The sequence below is a fragment of the Nanorana parkeri genome, unplaced genomic scaffold, assembly GCF_000935625.1.
Source record: "Nanorana parkeri isolate BGI_ZX_2015 unplaced genomic scaffold, ASM93562v1 scaffold26, whole genome shotgun sequence".
In the NCBI taxonomy this organism is placed as follows: Eukaryota; Metazoa; Chordata; class Amphibia; order Anura; family Dicroglossidae; genus Nanorana; species Nanorana parkeri.
The window spans coordinates 1,522,728-1,547,659 of NW_017306294.1; the positions used below are offsets into that span (position 1 = coordinate 1,522,728).

Consider the following 24,932-nt stretch of genomic DNA (forward strand, 5'->3'; position numbering starts at 1 on the left):
ACTGACGTTTTTCAGCAACTGAACAGCAGCAGTCACCGTTAGGGCACAATGAAAACAATTATTTTTTATGTGTTCGGTTTACACCACAACATGGGTGCAATGTGCGGTGCACATTGCACCCATGTTGCGTGCGCATTGTGTGGCATTGCAGGGCACCACACTGCTGTACGGACACCTGAATAGTGTGCACACTACAAATAAAGAAAAAAAGAATAAACAGAAAGATTTTTAAAAAGAAATGAGACAGTATAATGCACATTACACCTCACCCCACCAGACCTGTCACACCACACGAATCGCACACTAAAACGTTATCTCTGGTTCTGGCGACAGCTATAAAAATGTGGATTTCCTAACATTTTTTGATTTGGTGACAACAGCCAAACAGGACAAATAGAGAGGTTGAATCTTTTTAGTGGGACACAGACAGCAATAAAAACTTGACAGGATTTAACCCCTCCCCACTCTACCCAAAGATTTAAAAAAATGTTTTGGCTATAGAATTTGCCTTTAATACTCCTCTGTCCAGCACAGCTAGGGAGGTGACACTTTCTCTCTGAACAATGATGGAAGCAGCAGCACACTGACCAGTCATGAGTCCTGCACACTACTTTCTCCTCCTGTCAGTACACGTGCACGAAGTAGACCCTGAGAGGCTACTAGCACCCTCCTCCCCACTCCAATCTGAGTGTCTGAAGAAAGGAAGCTCATTTCAAGCCAGATTCTGGTAGTTATTATCGTTATATGTTAAAATTAATTTAAAGGTATATTCATTTTTACATATAGACTGGGGTATTTACACCCTCTTCCTGACCAGGCCATTATTCCGTATTCAGCGCTGAGGTATTTTGGCTGACATTTATTCAGTCATGCAAAGCTGTACTGAAATGAATTTTATACTATATTTGGGGGCAGCTAGAGCTTTCTTTTGGTGGCATTTCATCACCACTGGGGTTTTTTATTTTTTACTCTTTTAAGGACAAATTACCAAACATTTTGAAAAAAGAAAAACAGAAAAAGTTTTTCCGACTTTATTATTACCCATTTTTTTGGTAAAATATAAAACATGGGGTCACTTCGGTTAAATAGACACCAAACACTCAAGCCTTAAAATTACGCGCACCTGCGAAATTGCAAAAAGCTACCATATCCAAAATTGCTTATAAAGTTTTTACCGTTAATCAGTGTGCGGTGCAATGGGCACAATTGTTGTTTCTGCATGTAGGCGCACTCGGCGCATGTTTGCGTGTGTATGTGGGCGCGGGGGACTTTAACATTTTTGTTGTGAATTTTTTTTTAGGTGTGACTATTTTTTTATTTGGAACTTAATTTTTTTTTTCCCACTTAACTTTATTGGCACCATATAGGATGTGACAGGTCCTTTTTATGGAGACATCCAGGGTCTTTAAGACCCCTGTCACCTAGGGACCCCCAAAGAAGCTGATGAAGCAGACATCTGCTACACCAGCTTCTCTTCAGCTTCTGTTGCCGGGAATGACAGCTGAAGGTGGAAGTTATGTACATCACTTCCTGCATTCTGACACCGGAGATCATAGGGAGTTCGTGTATTGAGCTCCCTCTGATTTCCGTTCACAGAGCCACAGTGTTGGTCCCAGGCCCGCACCGGACACAGCAGAGCTCGGAACAGGATACTGAGCGGCACAAAATACAAGCGATCGGGCGGCTCTAAAGCCACCTGAACGCCTGTATGTAAACACCCATCTCTGGCTGTTTACAATTTTGACCGTTTCCCACTGGTGTGCACGAGTGGGCGGAGCTAAAAGGACGTTTTTAAACACCCGCTCACATTCAAAAAGCGGTTAAAGTCAAAAGTATTTTAAGCTATCTCAAATGCTGATGAAATCACTTGCAATGGATGCTGCTCCTTGATGATTAAAAGTTTTAGTTTTCTGCAGAATCAGTTGGTCCCCTGAGCTCTGGTCCCGATATCCTGTTTTAGGGGGGCTCCTTTCTCAAGCAGAGTGCTATGCAGTCACTCCTGTGTGTGCTAGTAAGCTATGTGTCTCCACAAACACACAGGCACAGCAAATCAAGCTACTTCAATCCCCACTGGCCCCCTCTCCTCCCTTCTCCAAGCTGGAAGATGAATATTTGCTGGAGTCTGCTCTGTCCATTCTTATCTTCTACTGGACAGGAAGTTCAGGGAAGCTGAGCCGAGAGACTTGGAAGCAGCTGTTCAGAAACATTATGATTGTAAGTGTTTTGGGTAAAAATGTAAAGTAATGCTTTGCTGGGCAATGTATATTTGTTTAATCTGGATTCATTATTGAAAAAAAGTGAGAGTTTAATACTATTTTAGTGATTTATAAAACAATATACAATTAAATTCACTGTTGTTATTTAACTGTCTGGAGTTCAGTCTGAGGGAATTTTCTAATCTAAAGTATTGCTTAGAAAATGCACCTACAAAGCAGTTCCTTCAAGGATAAAATAGTCACCTGCTGTTTCTCTGGAGAGACCAGCTTTCGTTCTCCTCGATTATTTTTGCACCATATTGGAACATGGTCTACTTCAATTTCAGTATCCGCAGAAGCAAAAAAATGCTCTAATGTCTTAACCACTAGTTTTGCTCGGACAAAGCCAGCCTGGCCGTCAGGAAGAACAAAATTGACAGTGAAGGCTGTAAGTCCACCCGGGTTCATCTTCTTCCTTTGCTGATACCTGAGAGACAAAAATTGAAATTATAGCACAGCAAAATCACCCATTTACTTAGCCATACATGTAAAGATTACCCCATCCACGCCCAACATCCATTACCAGCTACTGCATTCAGCCACAGCACCTGAAATTCGAGCCATTGGTGGCTAGCTTAAGTCGTTAACAATATCTAGATGCAGGGATGTTCAGGGTTCATATTCTATGGAAATATTGAGCTCCACTGAGAACTATATATAAATAAAACAGACACATAATATGACCCTTTATAATCATAGAAGAAATGCAATCATTTCTAAAATGGTAATTTATGGTATTCCAAAACGCTGAGTAAATCCAAGGGCAAAACATTATAAATCCCTTGTTCCTATGTCTAGCTTTTTTCTCTGCTAAGTATGTGAGAGCCAGCCAAGTCTGAAACAGATAAAAATAGATGCTTAGTTCAATACTGAACTCTCAAGAGTCAGATGAGCGATCATCCTCCCCCGCTTCCTCAAGAGGCACAGGGGCAGTCAGAAGAAAATCAGAGATGGACTAAGACAGTGTAGCTGAGATTTCCTTTCTAGTTAAACAGCAGGAGGAGGTGCACCAGATGGAGCTATCCTCAGGGGAGGACAGCGACTCCATCTGGAGGAGGCAGTCAGAGCCATCAGAAATTAGATCCTGCGAGGAGACAACACTGACCCCTCCTAAACCATTAGCTGATCGTGTGCGGGCTGGGTCCACAGACCCATTCCATGTGTGCCTATGATCCGCCATGTGAGGTGAGGTATATTACCTAGAGGTACTAATGAAACTGCTACTGCAAATCAGGAAGGGTGCATTTCTATGACCAGTCACTGTAGACAGAGGGGCTCAGTACATCCTAAGATCGCTGTGCTGTGTCTTGACAGGGGCAGGTGGCAGAGGAGCAGCCGGTTGTGCTTGGCAGAGAGGAAAATGGCACATACATGTGCAGTATAGCTGGTCAAAAGGAGGCTGCACAGGTGCTCTGCCAACCCAGGGCTGTGCAAAAAGGCACCAAATTTAATAGGCAAAACATGTCAGACTGTCCCCTACTGCTGGCTGCACTACTTGGTTAACCCCTAAAGGGCCAGAGCACAAAGAGAACACTGAGACGAGGCAACACGGTCATTTTAAGCTGCATTTACACCAATGGCTGCACTACCACACAGTGCTGCTGGTGTGCGTTAGCAGTCACATTTTAATACGTTCAATGGGCACAGCGCATTGCAATGCGTTTGTACACCGTTGCGGGCCGCTGTGCTGAAAAAGTACTGCACTGCATGCAGTGGGGGTTTTTTTCAGTGCACCTCAATGCAACACGCAGCCCCAAGGATGTTGAATCTGCCAATCCATAAAAATTTGCCTTGGGGTAATTTTCCCTTAATTTGACTTGGGTGGAATTTATCTTCATCTGGCAGATAAATATTAAGGTGACTTGACAATAATTAACTACCTATCAAGATAAATGTGAGCAGATTACACTAACCTATATACTACTAGCAGCAGTAGGAAACATTAATACATTCATGTTATCAAACTTACAATTTTCCAGTCTCCTGGAAAGCCAGTGAGTGGAACGTTCTACAGGTAACATTTTCAGAAAAGATGTTGGAAGCATAGTTTGCAATGGATTTGTTGAATGTCACATACAGAAAGCGCAGCTCTGGTCTTCTCTCTGCATACTTAATGAGAGTGGAGGTCTTTCCAGTACCTAAATTAAAAAACAACAAGATAAACTGAAAAATAGCATCTCACAGAGACTATGTAAAATAGGGGAAATGTGATTCCATCTTATAGATAATATTTATCATAAAGCAGATGGGATTACTACCTGTAAACGCCACTGGAGTCCAGTGTCTGTGAAAGAACTGCACTCACAGAAGTGATCAGGTCAGAGGAGGAGGTACACACATCACTCAACAGCACACAACCATAGCCAGGGATACAATACCATTACAGCAAATTAACCTTTTGCTATTCAAACACAAAAAAATAAAATGCGACTGTGCACGCTTAATATATAATAATTTATTTAATTAGCTACAAAATATATGCGCCACCTGCTGACTACACAATAAATTAAGTGAAAATCAATTTAAAACTTCAATTATCCAATCATGTGAAAAGCAAATTCATGTTTATTTCATCTGCACGTCTGGGTAGTCAAAGTGAACACGGCAACAATTGCGATGTTGCAATTCCTTTAGTTAATCAGCCACAATGTCTCTCTCTCACACTATTATTTTTATACACACACACACTACATATTTCTTAAACAAATTATAATTTATAGGGATATTCACAGTGTAACCAGCTTGTGCCACTTCTAGTTAATATGATTTCCCCTATCTAATTGAATATGTGGTTCCCATAAAATAACTATTAGTCACAACCCTTTCTTTCTCATGAATCCAACCATTTTGATTTAATGTAACTTTATGCAAGCACTTTATAAATAAGGACTGATGTTAAAAACAATGTACACTTTCTAAACACAGTTCTAATTACTTAATCTTTGCTAAAGACTATTTTGCATCTGGTAGATTTAACCAATATCTTACCTGCAAAAGCCATGATTTTTACAACTTGTCCAGGTTTAATATCATGGTTAATAATTTGCTGCTGCTCATTAGTTAGCTTCAAGGATGGCTTAATTCTAAAGTATATAATAGAAAGTCACATTACATACCTAAAACACTGAATAACTTTAATAAGTTGGTCAACAAAACAGAGACGGGTCAGAAGAAACATATGTCTTTAGCACAGTCTTAACAAGTCGTAAATGAACTATACACAAAAAATGATATGATAGTATTTTGGCAAAGTGTGAACCATACCTATAGAAAACAATGGGATTTTCATGTTTGAGCGTTTTGTAGAGCGTTCGTAGAGCGTTGAACGCGCTACAAAACGTACAGGTGTGAACCAGGCCTTAGTGCTAATTTATTTTATATTATGGAGAGTGCAACAGGAGGTACAGGAAGACCCAGCAGGGAGCAGAGCCTGGTAATTAAAATAACTTAGCGTATCGAATATGCGCGTTTGTCGCGCGTTTCGTGACACGCGTTTTTACCGCGATACAGCCAAGTACCGAGGGCTACTTGGCTGTATCCCAATGGAAACGCACAACAAAAACGCCCCAAAGAAGCTCCTGTACTTCTTTGGGCGTAGGGCGTTTTGTAGCGCGTTCATACGGCCTGTAATACGCCTAGGTGTGAACCATACCCATATGAAAAAATGGGATTTCGGTGTTTGAGCATTTTGCAGAGCGTTCGAACGCGCTACAAAACGCCCAGGTGTGAACCAGGCCTAAGGGGGTTGTTCACAAAGCCGAGTAAATAACCCAGCCGAAGTGAAGTGAGCCGAACAACGTTCGGTTATTCACTCCGGCTGAAACCAGTACATAGGCTGCACTTCGGTCAGCCGAACATGCTCTGCATGAAACATGCATTTCATCTGTGTATTTAGCTTTTTGCCTGGAGCGTTAGACAATTCTAAGATGGTTTGTTTATTCTCAGCGGAGTTGAGGTGCTGAATGCAGGTCCACTTAAACTTTTCTTCCCTGTGCAGCTTTTATTGTATATACAGTATATGTAAACTACAGAGAAGAAAAATAAAATAGGTACTCGCCTAGATGTTACATGGGAAACATTTTTAAATTCTGAACATCCATTTTCTAGGAGATATAAGCAGTAGAAGATTTTGTAGTGAACCCTGGTAAAAGATGGATAGAAATAAGAACATAAGCAAATAATATGTATAATTATCTTTGACAATGCTGTTCATTACTCTATTAAAATGAAACAGTACCAGAATGACTTTTATTAAAAGTTATATTTCACCTGAATGTTCAGTTAAGGTATATTACCCTCTAACTGTGTAGAATACTGATTTCTGACCAGTGGCTTCTGGCTCACCAGTGGCTGTCAGCCAACTCTGATTCCTAGCTCATCTAAGTGGTTCCTTCAGTGTATCCTTCCAGCCAAAAGACAATTTGTCAGGTACTGATGCTGGATGCTGGATGAAAAGACCTAATCACAATGGGTCTTCTAATTCATCCCAAAGGTGTTCAGTATGGTTGTTGGCAGATCTCTGTGCAGGCCACTTGAGTGTCTCCACAGAATACCACATCTATACAGCGCCGGTTTTGCACACATGAACTGTTTGGAGGAGTGTACTCATACCTTTGGCCATATAGTGTAATTACACACCTCTAGTCAAGACACTCTAGTTAAAACAATTTCTCTATGCTGAAAAAAGCAATACCGGCGCACCCGGTTTGCAGAGAAATCCGGCTGTAAAGTTCATTGGTACACCATAGAGGCAGCTCCCACCGGTCAACAACGACCATCGATCTGGGAAACAAAAGCAACACATAGCGCCTCCATAGTGTAAAACTTTTATTTGATGAGTACAACACGCAAGTGAAAATGTACTTACACGAAAGCCAATGATCATAAGCGTAAAAGGAAACGATAAAATATAAAATCTCCAGCAGGGGAAGTCTGAGGGGATCTCCAAATCAGCGTCCTCTGCTCCCGTATGTTTTTTAAAAAGGTCTACGCGTTTCAGGGGCACGCCCCCTTCATCAGAACCTGAGGTTCCATCAGAACCTGAGGCACGCCCACTTCATCAGAACCTGAGGTTCCATCAGAACAATGGCATGATCTAAATATTCATTTCATTATTCAATGTCAGTACTCATCAAATAAAGGTTTTACACTATGGATGCGCTCTGTGTTGCTTTAATTTCTCTATGCGATGCATGTTTAAAGTGAACTTGTCATGACAAAAATGTAGCCCATCATTGTTGACTACTCCAGTTACAAATGCTAGTTGCCTAGCTATCTTGAAAGTCTTCTTGCTTCAGTTTTGAGTCACTGACCAAGAGCAGGTATGCATATGAAAACATTGTATTTTTGTCGAACTTTCCTGATGTTCAATCCTGTTATGGATAAGCAAATAATAATTTATCAGTTAGTGAGACTGTATGACAAGCGGGCAACTAGCATTTTAGAAAGAGGCTCAGCAGTGTTAACCACAGTATTTCTCTCATGACAGTTTGGCTTTACCAACAATTGCACCTAGAGTTATGTATTCCACTTAACACTTTTGGTGACTGAAATACCAAAAAGGGTTTAAATACTAGGAATGTCTTACCATCAAATTGAATACATTTTCAGGAATTAGCAGCAAGTCTAGTTGTGTCTCTGATTTACTGCCACTCCCATGACCTAGATGATTGAAAACCTTCATAGACAATCCATTTAGATAATGTTTATGGCAGCCTCTCAGCAGTTTTTTTAGAACCAGTATGAAGTATAAAGTACAAAGACAACGTATGTAAGTTCACAGAGTGTGGCTCACATAGCAGATCAATACCCATATCCTTAATGGGACCAAGTTTATAATTATAACCATGTATACATTATCAGTTTAAGGAAGAGATATGAATTAGTATAAGATATAAATACTTTGCGGTTATCTTCTGCTGAATAGGTGGAGACTAGGGCTGCAACAACTAATCGACATAATCGATTATAATCGATTATTGGAAAAGTTGTCAACTTTTTCAATAATCGATTAATCGGCTTCCGATCAGTTGGCCCTGTTCACAGCTCCACACGCTGTGCGCCGCACCTCCTCCCCACCTCACACTAAGAGTGCAATTCCATTTTGTGAAGTGAACACACCTGAATTGTATTATAATCAAATGTTTTTTTGTTTTGTTTTTAAAAAAGAAACATGTATCTCCTCTTGGTACATGAGAGGTGCAACGAGAACATCAGAACAACTCAGTAACACGGAGCCTGATAAAATCACATACTCAGCGTTACCAAGCTTGGCCACTGTTCCTGTCACACAGGCAGACACATTGGTCAAGTACTTATACTGTGGATGGAAGTTTTCTGATGGAGAGCCTAGTTCTCCATCAGATCCACTTTGCTACTGATTGACAGCAGGAGGTGGGCAGATTCCATAGCCAGTAAAAGGATGATTATTTGCCCACTGCCTGCTATCAATCAGTAGGAGAGTGGACCTGATGGGGAACTAGCCCTTCGGTATCCCGCAGGGGATGCTGGCTGTCATCATTACCCAAATATGGCCATGGCCAGCATTCTCAGCCCTTTGTTTACATTCAGCTGCTGGCTAGAGAATCTCTGGCAGTATGGTGGTAGAATGTACATTTTGGATGTCAAAAAAATAAAAAGGAGATAAGTCTTCAAGTCCATTAAGGAAAATCTGTGAAACTGCTGCTAAACAAAGCATCAAAAGGGGATTTTTTTTAGGGTTGATTTGAGTCAATGTGTATATTAAAAGTAGACCTGAATCAAGAATCTCTAGATTTTATGGTGGGACCACCATATGTGAATCATACTTCCACCGATGAGCATCACTTGAGACATCTGAAGGGGGCCGGAGGAACAAATTGTTCTATTCTATTTGGAACCACCTAAAAATAACTTTATAACTTGACTCAACCAAAGTTGCAAATATGATTGAAGGTGAGGAGCACCTGAAAAGTAAACCTGAAAAGGGCACTCTCTGGACCTAAATGCCGGAAAGGCAAACCACCCAAGCACCCGCTTATTAACACACTTAATAAACTGTGTGTGTGTGTGTGTTGTGGTAGTTTGGGGAATATAGCACAATGGTGAGCGCTAAGTGACCACTCTTGAAGCCGACTTTAACATAAAAGGACAGTCTTTATTCAGCATAAAGTAAGCATAACAGTTCATTCAGGGGTCTCATCAAGACATTGGTTGGTCTCACCGACATCTGTCTGTCCCATACACTCTCCGTGTGATAGTCCCAGGACTTTACCGTATTTTTCTGTGAATACAGTCCTCAGCACTGCTCAGCAGCTTTCCTCAGCTCCAAGCGGTTCAGTATCCACCCCTCGTGGGTCACTGTCCCTCTCTGTCTCCCCGACAGGTATCTCAGGGTCACGGACCCTCTGGACCTCTCTAGCCTTCCTGGCTGTGTCCCTTGTGCTCACGCACGCAGCAGAGTCTGCCTCTCCTCTAAAGCACTGGGCTGGCTTCCTAATAAGGCTGCTCTCAGCCACCTGATCAGCTCAACCTGGCCACTGGCAACACCTGGCCCCAGGACTGGAGATCCCACCCCACTATCGTCTGGAAAACCTGGAAGGGATTGAACAGCCAGTTCCTCCTCTCCTCCTCACATTGTGGAACCTCTCAGCCCCTCTGGCTGAGAGTCCTGGGCGCCAAAGTTGCCATACTACACCGTGGCATAGCCACGCACTGCCACAGTGTGTAGTGCATACCGTATTTTGCGGTCCATAAGACGCACCGGACCATAGGACGCAGGGAGGTCCGGCGCGCCTTATGGAGCACTCGAGACTGTAGCTTCTGTGACAGCTTCTATGACAGAAGCTGTGACAGAAGCTGCAGTTAGTGACCGCTGAGACAGGTGGCGCTGTGATTACAGCGCCACGGTCTCAGTGATGACACAGAGCAGGCGAAGAACGTCTATTCTTCGTCTGCTCTATGGTTATCTCGATCGTCGCCGCTGCTCGGTTTTAATACGAGTGATCTCATTAGATCACTCGTATTGAACGAGCAGTGGCTCCTGCTGCTGAACTCGATCGCCGCCGCCGCTGCTCGGCTTTAATACGAGTGATCTCGTTAGATCACTCGTGTTAAACGAGCAGTGGCTCCTACTACTCGCCCGGGCCCGAAACTGCATGTCTCGGGCGTCGGGATTCGCTCCATAAGACGCAGGCACTTTTCCCCCCTCCTTTTGGGGGGAAAAAAGTGCGTCTTATGGAGCGAAAAATACGGCATATGTTGAACACTGTGGTTTCACAGTTATCACTGTTTGCCTTATGAAGGGACCTATAATGTTCCGAAACATTGCTACGCATTGTGACATGACCTTTTTATGTCAATAAAAAAGAATTAGCAGAACACTGGAGTGCAGGTGACTACTACGTTCATTATGGTTTGATTGGTGGTGTCGTCCGCGGTCACTGCAGCACCCACCCACAGATTATGGGCAACAAATGGTCAGATGTTCGATGGGGACTTGCGTGTGTGTGTGGTCTCACCTTAATGCTAAAACAGGCTTCCCTGAGGGCTTAGCAGGTTTCTTTGACCCTAACCTCAGGATGTCCAGATAACCAGGCTTGGAAGTCCTTCAAGAATACTTGGAAGTGCTTCAGGAGTAGGGGATGGAAACGAAGGGGACTTAGCTGACCGTTCTCTAGACTTTATATGCTGAGGCAAGTGGGTATTATGTCTTCTAGTGATATCCTTAAAAATAATGTTAAGGGTAGGTCCAAAGAGACATCGTCCCTCGTAGACCAAGCGGGTCAGGTACTCTTGGACATGTCTGCATTCCATAACATTAAGCAGAGTGCTCTGTGCATTTGTACGGACAACAGACCCATAATGGAGACAGGTCGAGATGCTTCAAGCAGGCCATCACAGCTGATGTGTAAACATTCAGACATCTGCTCTACCTGCTCAAATCAGGAAAGAATCTACTGCTGCCATGAAGAGATCCTTTTTCAGGAATTTAGACCATTTTGGCATGAATTTACAAATTAAGATCATAGCCAGAATAGGGAGCAGGTCCCTGCCAGAGAGAACTAAGTTTTAAAGAGGGATTCTAACTGTTGGTCGGTCAAATCCTTGAATGTAAGGAGGCCCTCTACTAGCCTAGTGGTTTTCCTGTTAAGGAGGGTCACTGACAAATCCACAATGGGTATAGACTACTGCTCAGCAAAATCCTTCCCAGACAGGAACAAATACAGTAAGCGCTCAGGGGGTGACCAGGACCCATCAGGATGCTTTGAATTTCCATAGAGGAATACCTCAAACCGCAGATGTAAAGTGAGACTGGAAACAGCAAGCTTATCTTCTATATGCAGAGTAGTGTCTACTGTGATTCCTCAAAGATAGTCTTGTCAGGGAAAGACTGATGTGACCTATCAGTGTCAGAAACAGTCACTGCCACCAATGGTTGCTTCTAAGGCTGCGGGCAGATCAGCAATATATTCTGTGGTGGAAGGCATGGGAGGGCACTTAGGGCCTCTCTGGTAATGATTTGTGATGAACTTGGTGAAAGTGGAACTCTGATGTAACTGTAGTAGGGACCCCAATTATTAAGGAAGCAAAATCAGGCTCACCTGGCGGAGGCAAGGGCGACTCAATCATAGGGTAACAGGATTCCAGAGACCAGGTGACAGTTCCACTGGAATTCACATAGCAAACAGCCTTGGAACCCTTAGAAGAGTGTGAGATGGGGTCACCAGTTGCAGCGGAACTGACCCCCTCTTTGTCTAGAAACAGACATATTGTGACCACGTGGCATAAAGCAACTATTCATAGAAAATGCGGTAGCAATGGTTACATTCATCTGCCAATTCCCTCCAGCGTTCTCTAGAATTTTTACATAGTATCTGGTAACGAACATGTAAATTTTTCCTATGCTCTAGTAGCCATATTGTGATAATTTCAAGTTTCATTTTAGGAACCTATTTTTTTTTACTCCTGCTCATATTATCTAAAGAATAATCGACCAGATGAGAAACAAACAATCAAATTTGCCCCATTCTTACCACAGCTGGGTAACTTGCACAAAACAAACCTGCAGTTTCACTGGACGAATAGCTATGCAAATCTTTTTTAATAGACCCCCAAGTGTATAGCCAGCCTAAGTTGTGCATAAAGTATTGGTATTAATATCTTTTTTTTTTTTTTTTAAACTCCTGTACACCACTACCATCTTCATGCATACCTGTTAGTAATGGGACTCTTCTCCTCTCGCATCGCATACACAAGTAGAGCTAGGCAGTATAAGGCCTCCATAGCTTCAGTCAGTTTCAGTGGGGAGCTAGGACGCTGCAAACATGCTATGAGCTTCTGGATGTCAGGAACATCATTGGATAGAAGTATGAGCACTGCCACCACTGCCCATGCATTCATAGTCTACAAAAAGTAAAACAGATCTTATAAAATCAATTTCGTAGTTAGTGACAATGTCAAAGCAAGAGCTACATGAATAATCCAGTGTAGACAATACTTTACATTACAAACATTTAAAAGTAAAACTTCACCGCTTGCTGCACAATCCTTTTTGTATTCTGAGGTTATTAAACATCTGTTATCATTAGTCAAATAAAAGGTTATTTAGACATTTACGCTAGTATCCTAAAAAAAAAATAAAAAAAAAATGTTTTTAGGGGATACCAGGAATAAAGGATGATAGAATTGCTGCTTGGAAGAAAAGAAAAAGACAGTTGACACAATATGACAGTGCACATGTAGGCATAATGAAGGCAGACCATTCCACGTAATAGTCCGATCGAAAAAGTGCATGGTAAGGACTATATCAATATTTTCAAAACAGTCAAATGGATGCATTTCTTCTACTAACTCATGTGCAGTACATATAGTTTTCATGGAGGGGATTGCTTTTCTTTACTTTAAGGCTTAGCCCTGCTTATAAATGCTAGTCTGAATTTCGGTCAATGACACCACGTTTAGAAACCTTCGAGCAGCTCTTCTGTAGCCCTCAAAGCATCCCTTAGCTCCAGTATGAGAGTGATGACACTGATTCTAAAGCATATATTTCAACCCAAAATTAGGTGTCTGCATTAGTTTTAACTTTTTCCGTGTTTTTCCATAGTAATCCTGCAAATAAAACACTTTCTGTCCCTGGGTGGTTATGATCCTCCAATGCATCTATGGAAGAAAATGTATGCCTTCGTTAGTTGGAATTAGTTTACACAAGAATAATAACATTCTTGTTTTTGCTTCCAGTTCATTTTACAGCAAGTGACAAGGACACATCATTCATGCCACAATTACCAGGTATTTTCAGGACTTGCTAAAATTTTCTCAAGCCTAAATAAATGAAAACAAAATGTACCACCACCTTTAAGCACTGGTAAAATGTAATGTAGTCAATGTTTGTTCTTGGGACCAGCTATGCTTTAAACCATAGCGACCAGTGACGTACATAGTATGTCACTGGCAGCGAGCCAGTCGCCAACGGGACTTTGTTTACATTTGTAGAGCCAGCTGTCATTTTTTTTAAAGTCCCCGTGAGCACATGTGTATTCACATAAACACACGTCGGGTGTGACTACCTAGGAAAAACGTTGATCGCGCTACACATGTTGGCACGAGCCAGAGTGGGAGCAATGATTCTAGGTCAATATTTATGTGTATCTCTAAATTGATGACCTGTAGGGGCCACAATTTTTAACCTGGGCATGTTGGGTATCTATGTTGTAACCTCATCTTTTATATTTTACAAAAATAATGGGTATTATATTGTTTTGGGGCACTAAATTTAACTTAAGTGCATTTTTAATGAATATTTTTGGGTTTGATAAAGAGTTGCGCTAATATCATTCAACATAAAAATTACAGACGCACCTCCGTTCCCTGAATATGTAATATCTCCTCCGCTACCAGCTGCCAGAAGGGTGTTATTTTCAAGCCACCATATATGCCACCATATATGCGCGTGTGCGCCCACTTGTCCACAGCCCCTCCAACACAGCGGGGACTCCGAACTATATATCTGGTGCATTTTCTGAGGAGTGTAATACCACCGACATAATAGCTTATAGTGGAGTTCCTGGATGCCTGAGGATCTGCTCAACCCCCTTGAGAAGGCCAGAACCCGCGTTCTGCGTGTCTCAGTAAGGGGGCAGCCCAGCTCCGTTTCCCAGGACGCTATATAGGGTGGGTGAGAGGAGGCGTCTAGACGCGACAAAACGTCGTACATGGAAGATATGCTCTTAGTGGGGGCTGAATCTGCCGGGAAGAGCATTTCCAATGGGTTCAGATCCTTCCTGGATCTCAACGGCGAAGGCAGCTGCCCCACAAAATGCGACAGCTGCCCATATCGCCATACATCCATGAAGGAGGGCCTGGGCGATCCACACAGGGAGGAGAGGGGTTTGATCCTCCCCCCCCTGTATGACCTGATGCAGCAATAGTTCAGAACCTTCCTGGATCCATGTGCGATGCCCCCCATCCATGAGCCCCGGCGGGAAGTACAAATGGCCCAATAGGGGCATCAGAGGAGAGTTGTACTGCCATTTTTGTTTAGAATGGAGTGCATCCCACACGGACAGGGTCGTCTTCGTTAGGGGATGAGTATCTGAAGATAACGGTCTATATTTCTGTGGGATCCAGCAGACCTTCTGCAGATTTGCGTGACTCATTGCCGCTTCCATTTGTACCCACAGCTTTGTTTCCCCTGCATAGTGCCAATCTAGGACTCTGGCTAGGGACACTGCTCTATAATATCTCCTAAAATCCGGCAGAGACACTCCCCCTAGCGTTTTCGGTCTGGTTAGAATGTTGTAGGATATCCTTGCTCTTCTGCGCTTCCATATAAATCTAGATACCAGGGAACGTAATAAAGTAAAATAAGAGGGGGGGACCCCCATGGGGAGCATCTGGAACAAAAATAGTAGTCTCGGCAACACATTCATCTTAATGGCATTCACTCTGCCCAGCCAGGAATGGTAGAGGGGGGACCAACGATTCAAGTCCACACGAATAGCGTTCAAAAGGGGCATGTAATTATATTTAAACATATCCTGTAGTCTTAGCGTGTAGTTTATCCCAAGACATTTCAAGGAGCGCCTCTGCCAAGCGAACGGGAACGCTGATTTAAGGGCTACAACTTCCCTGGGGGGTACCGTTAAATTCAGGATAGTAGATTTGGAGATATTAATTTTGAAGTTGGATACCAAATTGTAATCTTTCAAGGCAGCAAGTAGCTTCGGGGGGGAAATTTGGGGGTTCCTAATGTAAAATAAGATGTCATCCGCATAAGCCGCATATTTATGTTCCCGTGGACCACCTGCACACCCCTTATGTCTGCACTATGCGTTATGGTGGATAAAAACGGTTCCAGGGAAATGGCAAATAGCAGGGGCCATAGCGGACATCCCTGTCTAGTACCATTTCTCAAGGAAAAGAGGGGACTGAGCACTCCGTTAACCCTCACCTTGGCTGTAGGGTATTGATATAAGGCAGCAATCCTGGTCAACATCCCTGGGCGCAACCCCATGGCACCCAGCGTCGCCAACATGAAATCCCAGGCCACTCTGTCGAAAGCTTTTTCCGCGTCTGTCGACAGTAAGAGTGTGGCCTGGGATTTCCCGCCGACACAGGACACTACAATGTAGGGTGTGCATCGAGTTGTGCCTAGCTTCCCTTCCTGGAATTAATCCGGTTTGATCTGGGGATACAAATTTAGGTAGCAAAGGCTGTAAGCGGAGTGCCAGGGCCTTCGAGTACAGTTTGATATCCACATTTAATAGCGAGATGGGCCTGTAACTGGGGCAGCAGGTGGGGTCCTTCCCCGGCTTGGGCAGGACTGTAATATGCGCTAGGGTTGTTTCTTGCCGTAGCTCCTCGCCTGAGGTGAGGGAGTTGGCATATTCGGTCAGGTGGGGTATCAGGATATCTTTGAAAGTGCGGTAATACGCGAGTGTGAATCCATCCGGGCCAGGAGCCTTGCCCGTGGCCATCGTGTGTAATGCTTTCGTAAACTCCTCATCTGTAAAGTCTGTCTCTAATGCCTCCAACTCTTCCTCAGGCAGTGTGGGGAGGTGGGCCTTACTTATGTACTGCTCTATAAGTGCTTTCCTTTGCTGCGGCCCAACTATAGAGGGCGTCGGAATGTCAGCTATATTATATAGGGTGCGATAATACTCACTAAACACCTTGGCTATGTCTTGGGAGAGGTGTACCAGTTTGTCCCCCTTAGTCTTAATTTTGGAAATGAACGTAGCTGATTGTTTAAGGCGCAGGGAGCGGGCAAACTGTCTCCCAGGTTTATTGCTCCACTCATAATTTCTCTGGCGCATCCACATACATTTTTGGGCTGTGTTGCGGTCTAGGAGTGTTTTCAGGTCTTCCCTACATTTTTGGAGTGACTTCTGATGTGCCTGCTGTAAAGAATGTTTATGAAGGCGTTCCAAGTCTTTAATTTGTGTCAATAGGGTCTGCATTTCCCGTTCCGCCTCCCGTTTTTTCCTGGATCCCAGTTCTATTAATTTACCTCTGATCACCGCTTTATGCGCCTCCCAGACCACAGCCGGCGAAGTTCCATGTATGGAATTTTGTCGGAAATAGCTCTGTAAGTCTTCCATCAGCTGTGCTCTGGAGACAGGGCAATTCAATAAATATTCATTTAATTTCCAATTGTTGGATCTAATTGGTAAGGATGGCCAGGCAAGGGAAGTCAGAACCGGGGAATGGTCCGACAACGTCCTCGGAGCTATTGAGGTCGATTTGACCATGTGTAGCTGATGATGATCAACAAAGATCATGTCTATACGCGAGTAAATCTTATGTGTGGCAGAGTAATGCGAGTAGTCTTTGCCCGATGGGTTGTCGAACCTCCACGTGTCTATTAGTTGCGCTTTGTGCAAGAATGATTTGAGATAGGATAGTTGACTATATCAAAGTGCGGAGCGGCCTGATGATACGTCTAAGTGTGGTTCCAATGCCAGGTTGAAGTCCCCCCCTACAAGTAGAATCCCTGAGGCAAAGTCCGGGAGGCATGTAAGCGTCCTGGTAAGAAAGCCAATTTGATTTTGGTTTGGGCTATATATACTAGCCAAAGTACATGAAGAATTGCCTAGAGTCCCATTTAGGAAGATAAATCTCCCCCTATCATCAACCTTCATCTCAGACAGTATGAATGGAGTACTCCTGCGCACACCGATGGCAACTCCTCTAGCCCTGTTGGAATCTGAGAGGCTATAATACCATGTTGGGTAGCGATAAGAGGACAGTCGCGTGTTGGTACTATGTGAGAGGTGCGTCTCCTGGAGAAACACTATGTCGCTAGATAGTCTATGCAGTTCTTGTAAGACCTGGTGTCGTTTGGTGGGGGTGTTCAGGCCTCTTACATTATAAGAGGTCAAATTTACGGTTGCCATTGTGAGTCAGGAGTACCCTCTGGGCACAGCACAATATGAAATACAGCGATATTCCTACATCTATCAGAAGTACATTCATGGGAGAGGTGATGGGGAGGGTGGGTAGGAGGGGGACATAGACAGACATGGAGACAAGAAGAACATGTAAACAACAGTAATAGCAATTCGGTAACAGCCGATGGGATAGCCATTACTAACTCGTACCCGCAGGGCAGGCACACAAATCCTGCCGTGCAGGTCCCATTCCCTATGGGAGTGAATCCCCAGCACCCGTGTGCCTTCAGGGGGGGGGGGAACATGGAAACACAGGGAGTCCAAACGGTGGTGTGTCCACTTTAGTGCACGTGGAGCAGGCCGTAGCCCACATGCCGCGAACAAAAACCTTTCGATGCAACATGCATTGCTTATAAACGGTAAAACTTATGCCGTAAGAGATGCAACAGTAACAAAAGACCTAAAAAAACAAAAAATAAGTGCAAAAACAGGAAAAACAAAAAGTCTAAAGGCGATTCGAGACCCAGATTTGGGTAACATCTGAGGGAATGCACAGATGAATCGCTGAGCAGGCTCTCTAAATGACCCCCACTGATCCAGTGGTGTCGTACTGTATATCAGGAAACGGTAGAGAAAAAACATGAGGACATTGTGCCATCTCACCCATGTCCCGCGGATGCCTCTGGTCTTCCCGAGCGCCTTTTCTTGGGAGGCGTGCGCCAAGTTGCTGTCTTGTCACATGAGGGTTCCGGTACTTCGCAGACCCAGCCGAGTAACTCGGGTACCGGGATGTTGAGCTCGGAGTAGAAGCATACCAGCTCCTCCGGGAAGCGCAAAGTAGCCGATCTGCCTCCTTTCCGGGCGATCAGGCTGGCTGGAAAGCCCCATCTGTAGATTATCTCGTCTTTCCGCAGTTGGTCCAGTAGGGGGCAGAGGACTCGTCTGCGTTCTAGGGTTTCGCGGGCCAGGTCTGGGTATATGTGAAGCTGAGCACCATCAAAGTCAATGGCCGGCATCCCCCTTAGCTTGCGGGACACTTCTTCCTTATCCCCATAGTTGTGGAATCTGCATATAACATCCCGAGGGGCCGTATCAGCCAAATTACGTGGGCGCAGTGCTCTGTGAGACCTGTCCAATCGTATGGGCGTAGTGACCGGTCTCCCCAGGATAGTGTTAAATATACCTTGCAGGGAGGCCATGAGACCCGCGTCTGCCGTAGCTTCTGGCAGGCCCCGAATCCGCAGATTATTCTGCCGGTTGCGGTTCTCCTGGTCCTCCACCTTATAGAGGAGATTTCGGTGTCCCACGGCCAACCGCCTGTGAGCTTCATGCAGGTCTCGAATAGCTCTGTCATGATCATCCAGCCGGGACTCCGTTTCCTCCACCCTCGTAAGGATATGTGAGAGATCCGCTCTCATGCTGGACAGATCTTCCTTGAGCGAAGTTTCCAGGACCTGGAACATGTGAGCCAGGTCCGCCTTCGTTGGAAGGTCTCTCATGGCATCTGGCACCTGCAGATCTGCCTGTAGCGTAGCCGGGGAGGAGGCTTCCGAATCGCTGGAGGAGCCCGGAGAGCTCGGGGACAGTGGCGTGGCCGGGAGAGTACGGGCCTCGGATCTATCTGCAGGCGCCTGGCGCGTGGTAGGCCGCGAGGGGGCCTGAGAAGATCTCGTGTCCGCGATTAAGTACCGTTTTAAAGGTACCGGAGGCCGCCTTTTTCGAGGCGGAGGAGCGTTGGCTTCTCCTTCCCATGTTTGAGGTCAGATGGATAGCAAGTCAGGTGAAAAGTAAGTCTTATTACGGCAGTTTTTTGCGGGCTGAGGTGGGAGCTCTGCTTAAGTGCGACCGTCCAGCGCCATGCGTAAGCCATGCCCCCCCTAAAATATGTATTTTAACATGTGTGCAAAGAAAAATGCTTTGGCAGCGAAAGGGTCCTTAGGGGGTTAATGGCAGTGTATTTAACCCATTCCTGACTGAGCTTTATTTCATTTTCTGTTCGTTAATGACTGAAGCACGTTTACATTTTTGCTGTGTGATTCTTCCTCAGCAGTAATATACTTTCTTTCCAAGTGTACCCACACATATTATATATTGTTTTTTTTTAGAGAACAGATAGGGTTATGCCTCACCTAGTACGAATAAGATATTTAAAAAAAAAAAAATGTAAAGCAAACACTTTTTCCTCCAGTTTTGATTATAATATTTTTTTAGAGAAATAGCACAGCTAAAAAAAATGCATTAAAATAAATCCATTTATTTGGAAACTCTACATCCCTAGGATTTCAGAAAATGTTCTGTACTTCTCAGCCTACAACTAAAAGCTAACTTTTTATTTCCCCCCCCCAAAAGCTAATAGTGGTTAGGTAGCATAGTTTGAACATCGCCGTCATGAGGGGATTTATTAAAACAATTAACCCCTTAGGGTGAAAAACAATTTAATTTACAATTTCATTATAAGGGGTTAATTTTTTATAATATTTATAGTATAAACCAAATAGATTATATATCTATTTATTTTTTTTACCATTTACACTATTTTTTTTATACTTTGTTTTTTTTGTCAATTATATCAAGCAGTCATTGTGAATGAATCCCACTAGGACTTCTTGATAATTGAATAATTTTTTTTTGATGTTTGGTTATTATTAGGCTGTTTCAAACATGGGAACAGCGGATAATAACCTTAGTGACACTGATCCTTACATGCCGATCCTGCAAAATGTCAGGGTCAGTGTCACCAAGTCCCTGTTCATACCTGGGCATTTTGACGCTTAAAGTTAAATGCGACAAAACTCCAAACACTAGAAATTACATTCATTTATATGGCCCCTGTTCACACTTGAGTTTTGTCACAAGCTGTAAAACGCTGGAGAAGGTACATGAGCTTCTTTCTGGACGATTACAGCATGTTTGGCCGCATAGACTTCAATGGAAGTGCATAAAAAATTGCGACACAAGCGTTGTGCACCCTCCGATGCACGTTTTGTGTGCGTTTGAGCGCACATTTCCTCATTCACAGCAATGCATTTCGATCTGCTCAATAAAACGCATGTCTTTGTATATGCGCGCCTAACGTGCTTCACACGCCTGGGTGTGAATGGAGACTAAGGGCTTGTTCGCACGATGTCCGGATTCTGTCCGGACCAGAACCGTGCGCTCCTGCACCCAAAATGCATCCCAATGTCTCCCTATGTGTTTTATGGGCTACAGTTCTCATCAGCGCAGTCCGTACCGGTCCGGACAGAAAAAATACTGCATGTCACATTTTCTCCGGTCCGTTTGCGGACGCGTCAAAAACGCAACCTAAAACGAACCGCACTGCAGCTAACATACTGACAGCCCCACTCCAGATCTGGACCAGAAAATGGTGTGAACAAGCCCTAAAGGCTTCTGATCGTTCCCAGAACGCCAAAAAGGCTGATACAATGTTTCAGAATAGAAACATTTTGCTAAATGTCTCTCTTCTGAAACATGTAGCAAAAAGCCTGTAGACATCAGGATTTCCTAATTCCGCTGTGTACAGCTGTCAAACAGCGACAGCAAGTGCAGTCACTGTCAGACACCCCATCGCTAAAAGCAATGGGGTGTTTGTTAAAGCTTAATTATTTCATTAATGGATGCCTCAATAATGATTGTCAGTGGTTACCACCATTTCAAAGCCCTAAAAAGCTGCTCATGTACAGTGTACATGAGCAGTCATTTGGGCACTTAGTGGCGGGGACGTACAGTGTACATCTCCCATCACTGAGGGGTTAAACAAGCTGTTAGCGGGCTTCAGCATGTTTACAGTAAGCTTCCAGCAGAACTGAAGTTGACTGAAAGCCTACCAAAGTCTGCTATCAGATTGTTTAAAGAAGAACTCCAGGAAAATCACAAACTTACCCTTACAGTGGGGCTACCCCTGCACTACAAAGGTTATGTGCTTGTTTTGTATAGGGGAACGAATGGCAAACGCACTCATCAATTCATAACTAGCTTTATAGCAAGGTGCACATGGAAGGGCTTAACAAAGTACAAAAAACAAACATTCCCAGCACACTCACTAACCAGCCTGCACAAAAAAAAAGTACACGGTCTAACTACTAAGGTTATAAACAGAGCTTTTTAGTTGCACAACTTTTGCAAAACATGTGGAAGCTGCACTGCTACAGAGGGGCTTGGACGAGGCATTGCGGTTTCCATATGTTTCGCAACAGTTCTGCAGCTAAAACCTGTTTTAACCTTAGTAGATAGACAGTGTACCTTTTTTTGCAGGCTGGCTGGTGAGTGTGCTGGGAATGTTTGTTTTTGTACTGTGTTGAGCCCTTCCCTGTGCTCCTTGCTTTAAAGCTAGTTATGTATAGGCGACTCAAATAAAGCTATATTACTTACCAGATCCTCAGTCCTACAGGCTCCCTCCGTGCTGCAAGACCTGTCCCTGCAGCCTCTTCTCCCGAGTTACGATGGTATATCCAGACTGCTGATGTCAACTCATCTTTTGCAGCTTCATAGACCTGCATTACACTTAGGCCCCGTTCACACTGAGCGATTTATCGCGCGGTAATTCCCGCGATATCGCGGCTATTTACTGCGCGATATCGCTCTCCAATGCATGGCAATGGGGCTCTGTCCGTCGCTGTCGCGGGTCGTTACAGCAGGACCCTTTTTGGAGCGGATTTTGCCGCGATTCTAGCTTGCTCAATGCAAGCATTTGCGTCCTTATCGCGCAAAATGCAAATCGCGCGACAAACGCGCGATTTGCGAATCGCTCAGTGTGAATGGGGCCTTAAGGACACCGAAGAACATTCCATAGCCAGGGTGGAGGGGGGGTGAGTGCTTACCACCACAGGACCCAGGATCAGGCGAGTACCTTGTTTCCCCGAAAATAAGACAGTCTTATATTTTTTCCCCCCGAAAAAAGACACTAGGTCTTATTTTCGGGGGATGACTTATTTTTACCTGGCTGCAGCTGTCTGGAGCTCTCCGCTCTGTTGCCGTCCAGGGAGCCGCCAGTCAGAAGTTGCCTGACCTCACTTCGACCCGTGCTGTGCCTGCTGGGAAATGTAGTCTTCAGCGGCAGCCGAGGCAGACAGGTATGTGTGCGGGTGTGCGGGGCGGGAGGGAGGGAGCTGCGGCAGGTCTTGACATGTAAATTTCAATTACATGTGCAGCTACCCCGAAAATAAGACCTAGAGCTATCTTCAGGGATTTCTATAATAAAAGATCTACCACTGAACTAAGTCTTATTTTCGGGGTAGGTCTTATATTACAGAAATCCATGAAGATAGCGCTAGGCTTACTTTCGGAGAAACACGGTAATACGGTATTTGAGCCCCCTATACAAATCAAGCTCCTAAACATTACAGTGCAAGGGTAGCCCCACTGGAAGGGTAAGTTAGTGATTTTCCCAGAGCCCCTCTTTAATACACATAAAGAAACAGGAACATTGTCTTATCCGAACCAATGCTCTCAATTTCACTGGCTGAATCATCGCCCAGTCAACAAGGCTGGTGATATTGGAAGTAATTACACAGGTTTTATGATGGTATCTGGTTCTGTAAAGAAGTATTGCATTCACATACCCCTGTGGCATCCCTCAGATCCGGAAATCTTGCAGCAACAGATCTTTCTGCCATTTCATACAAATGGTGACACTTTAAACTGTCTAAGATTTTCTTGAAGTCCATCAGACGGGAATGCACCACAGATGCAAAACACCTAGAGATCAGACAAGATAAAGAAGTATTAGGACTGAACACTGCTGCAGAAGCTCATTTAAAAAAAGCAGGACAAACAAGTGAAACAATCCCTCCTTAGATCCAAAACATTGTTTTATTATTGCTGATATAGACATATTTCAAAGGGTTAAAAAAAAGAAGAAGAAAAACCTTAGTAAACACTTATGGTGAATTTCAATAGATGCTCGAGGTTCTTTCTGTGCCTAATCTAGTCTAATCTAAATTGCACTGATCCTTGCTCCTGGCCGGCGGCTAGATTCCACGGTCGGCAGCAGAATGTAAACAATGGGGAGCAATAGCCAGTCCGCTATTGGTTATTACAATTTTAAATAGCCAATAGCAGGCTGGCTATTGAAACCCTGGCCACTGAGCAGAGCAGCAGACCTGAGAGAGCACTTTCTATGGTATGCTGTGTGGGGCCTATGGTGGGGTGTGCAGGATCTGTGGTGTGCTTTGCAGGGTCTCAGGTTGGTTGTGCAGGATTTGTGGTGGGCCCTGCAGGGTCTCAGGTGGGCTGTGCAGATCTGTGGTGGGCTCTGGGGGGGTCTATGGTGGGCTCTGCCGAGTATCAGGTTGGCTGTGCAGGATCTGCTGTGAGCTCTGCAGGATCTCAGGTGGGCTCTACAGGATCTATCGTGGGCTGGGCTCTGCAGGGTCTTAGATGGGCTGTGCGGGATCTATGGTGGGCTCTGCAAGGTCACGTGGCCAAGGCCCAGCAGCGGGCGGCTCGGCGCTGACCGTGGATGTCTTGGAGGCAGGCTGGGGAGCTGCAGGTAAGAGGAGTGCACGTGTGCAGGGAAAGGTTGACTGTGCAGGATCTATGGTGGGCTCTGCAGGGTCTCAGGTGGGCTGTGCAGGATCCTTTGTGGGGTCTATGGCAGGCGTCTCGCAAAGCTCATGGCAACCAAAGACATCAGTGGTTGCCTGGAGCTGAGCAGGACCCTGCCAGAACAAAAAAAGTCAGCTATCTTCATAAATCAGTGGACTTTTGCTGATGCACGGAGCAGCACGCACACTTCAAGTGGACCCCAGGGCATGTGCCATATGTGGAGGACACAGTACATATATGGGCCAAACAGGACGTTACATTGTGCCTCCTGCTCATACAGAGATGTCTGCAGGGATGAACAGTACATCTAGAAAGCCACATCCCAGTTAAACAGCACTGCTGTAAAGAATTATTCTAAGCTGAAAATTTGCTTATGGGTATCCTGGAGCTCACAGAAATCAGTTAAAGCCAAACTTCAATCCCAAAATCTAAATAACGGGGACGCAGGAAACAATACCAGTACTAAGTGAGGGGTGCTAGAACAGGAAGCCTAAAGAGGAACTTTACCCTCATCTGTGAAACGACAACAAAGACACCTTTAGAAATGTTTAGGAATGACAATCTACAAACAGATACTTCTACCGTGTTTCCCCGAAAGTAAGACCTAGCGCTATCTTCAGGGATTTCTGTAATATAAGACCTACCCCGAAAATAAGACCTAGTTCGGTGGTAGGTCTTATATTACAGAGATCCGCTAGGTCTTACTTTCGGGGTAGCTGCACATATAATAGAATTTTACATGTCACAGCCGCAGCTCCCTCCC

The 24,932-nt window shown here is 44.4% G+C and overlaps 1 protein-coding gene across 1 annotated transcript in view; it reads right to left on the reverse strand.

Annotated features, from left to right (window-relative positions):
- The window catches only part of FBXO18 (F-box protein, helicase, 18), a 57,430-nt gene that overhangs the window by 27,668 nt on the left and 4,830 nt on the right, over positions 1 to 24,932 (reverse strand). The window contains exons 3-8 of the mRNA XM_018565818.1: positions 23,185 to 23,320; positions 12,448 to 12,638; positions 6,313 to 6,396; positions 5,244 to 5,338; positions 4,225 to 4,393; positions 2,460 to 2,682 (exon numbers count right to left, since the gene is read on the reverse strand). Of these exons, the coding sequence (XP_018421320.1) occupies positions 2,460 to 2,682; positions 4,225 to 4,393; positions 5,244 to 5,338; positions 6,313 to 6,396; positions 12,448 to 12,638; positions 23,185 to 23,320 (898 nt within the window). The remainder of the gene's footprint in view (positions 1 to 2,459; positions 2,683 to 4,224; positions 4,394 to 5,243; positions 5,339 to 6,312; positions 6,397 to 12,447; positions 12,639 to 23,184; positions 23,321 to 24,932) is intronic.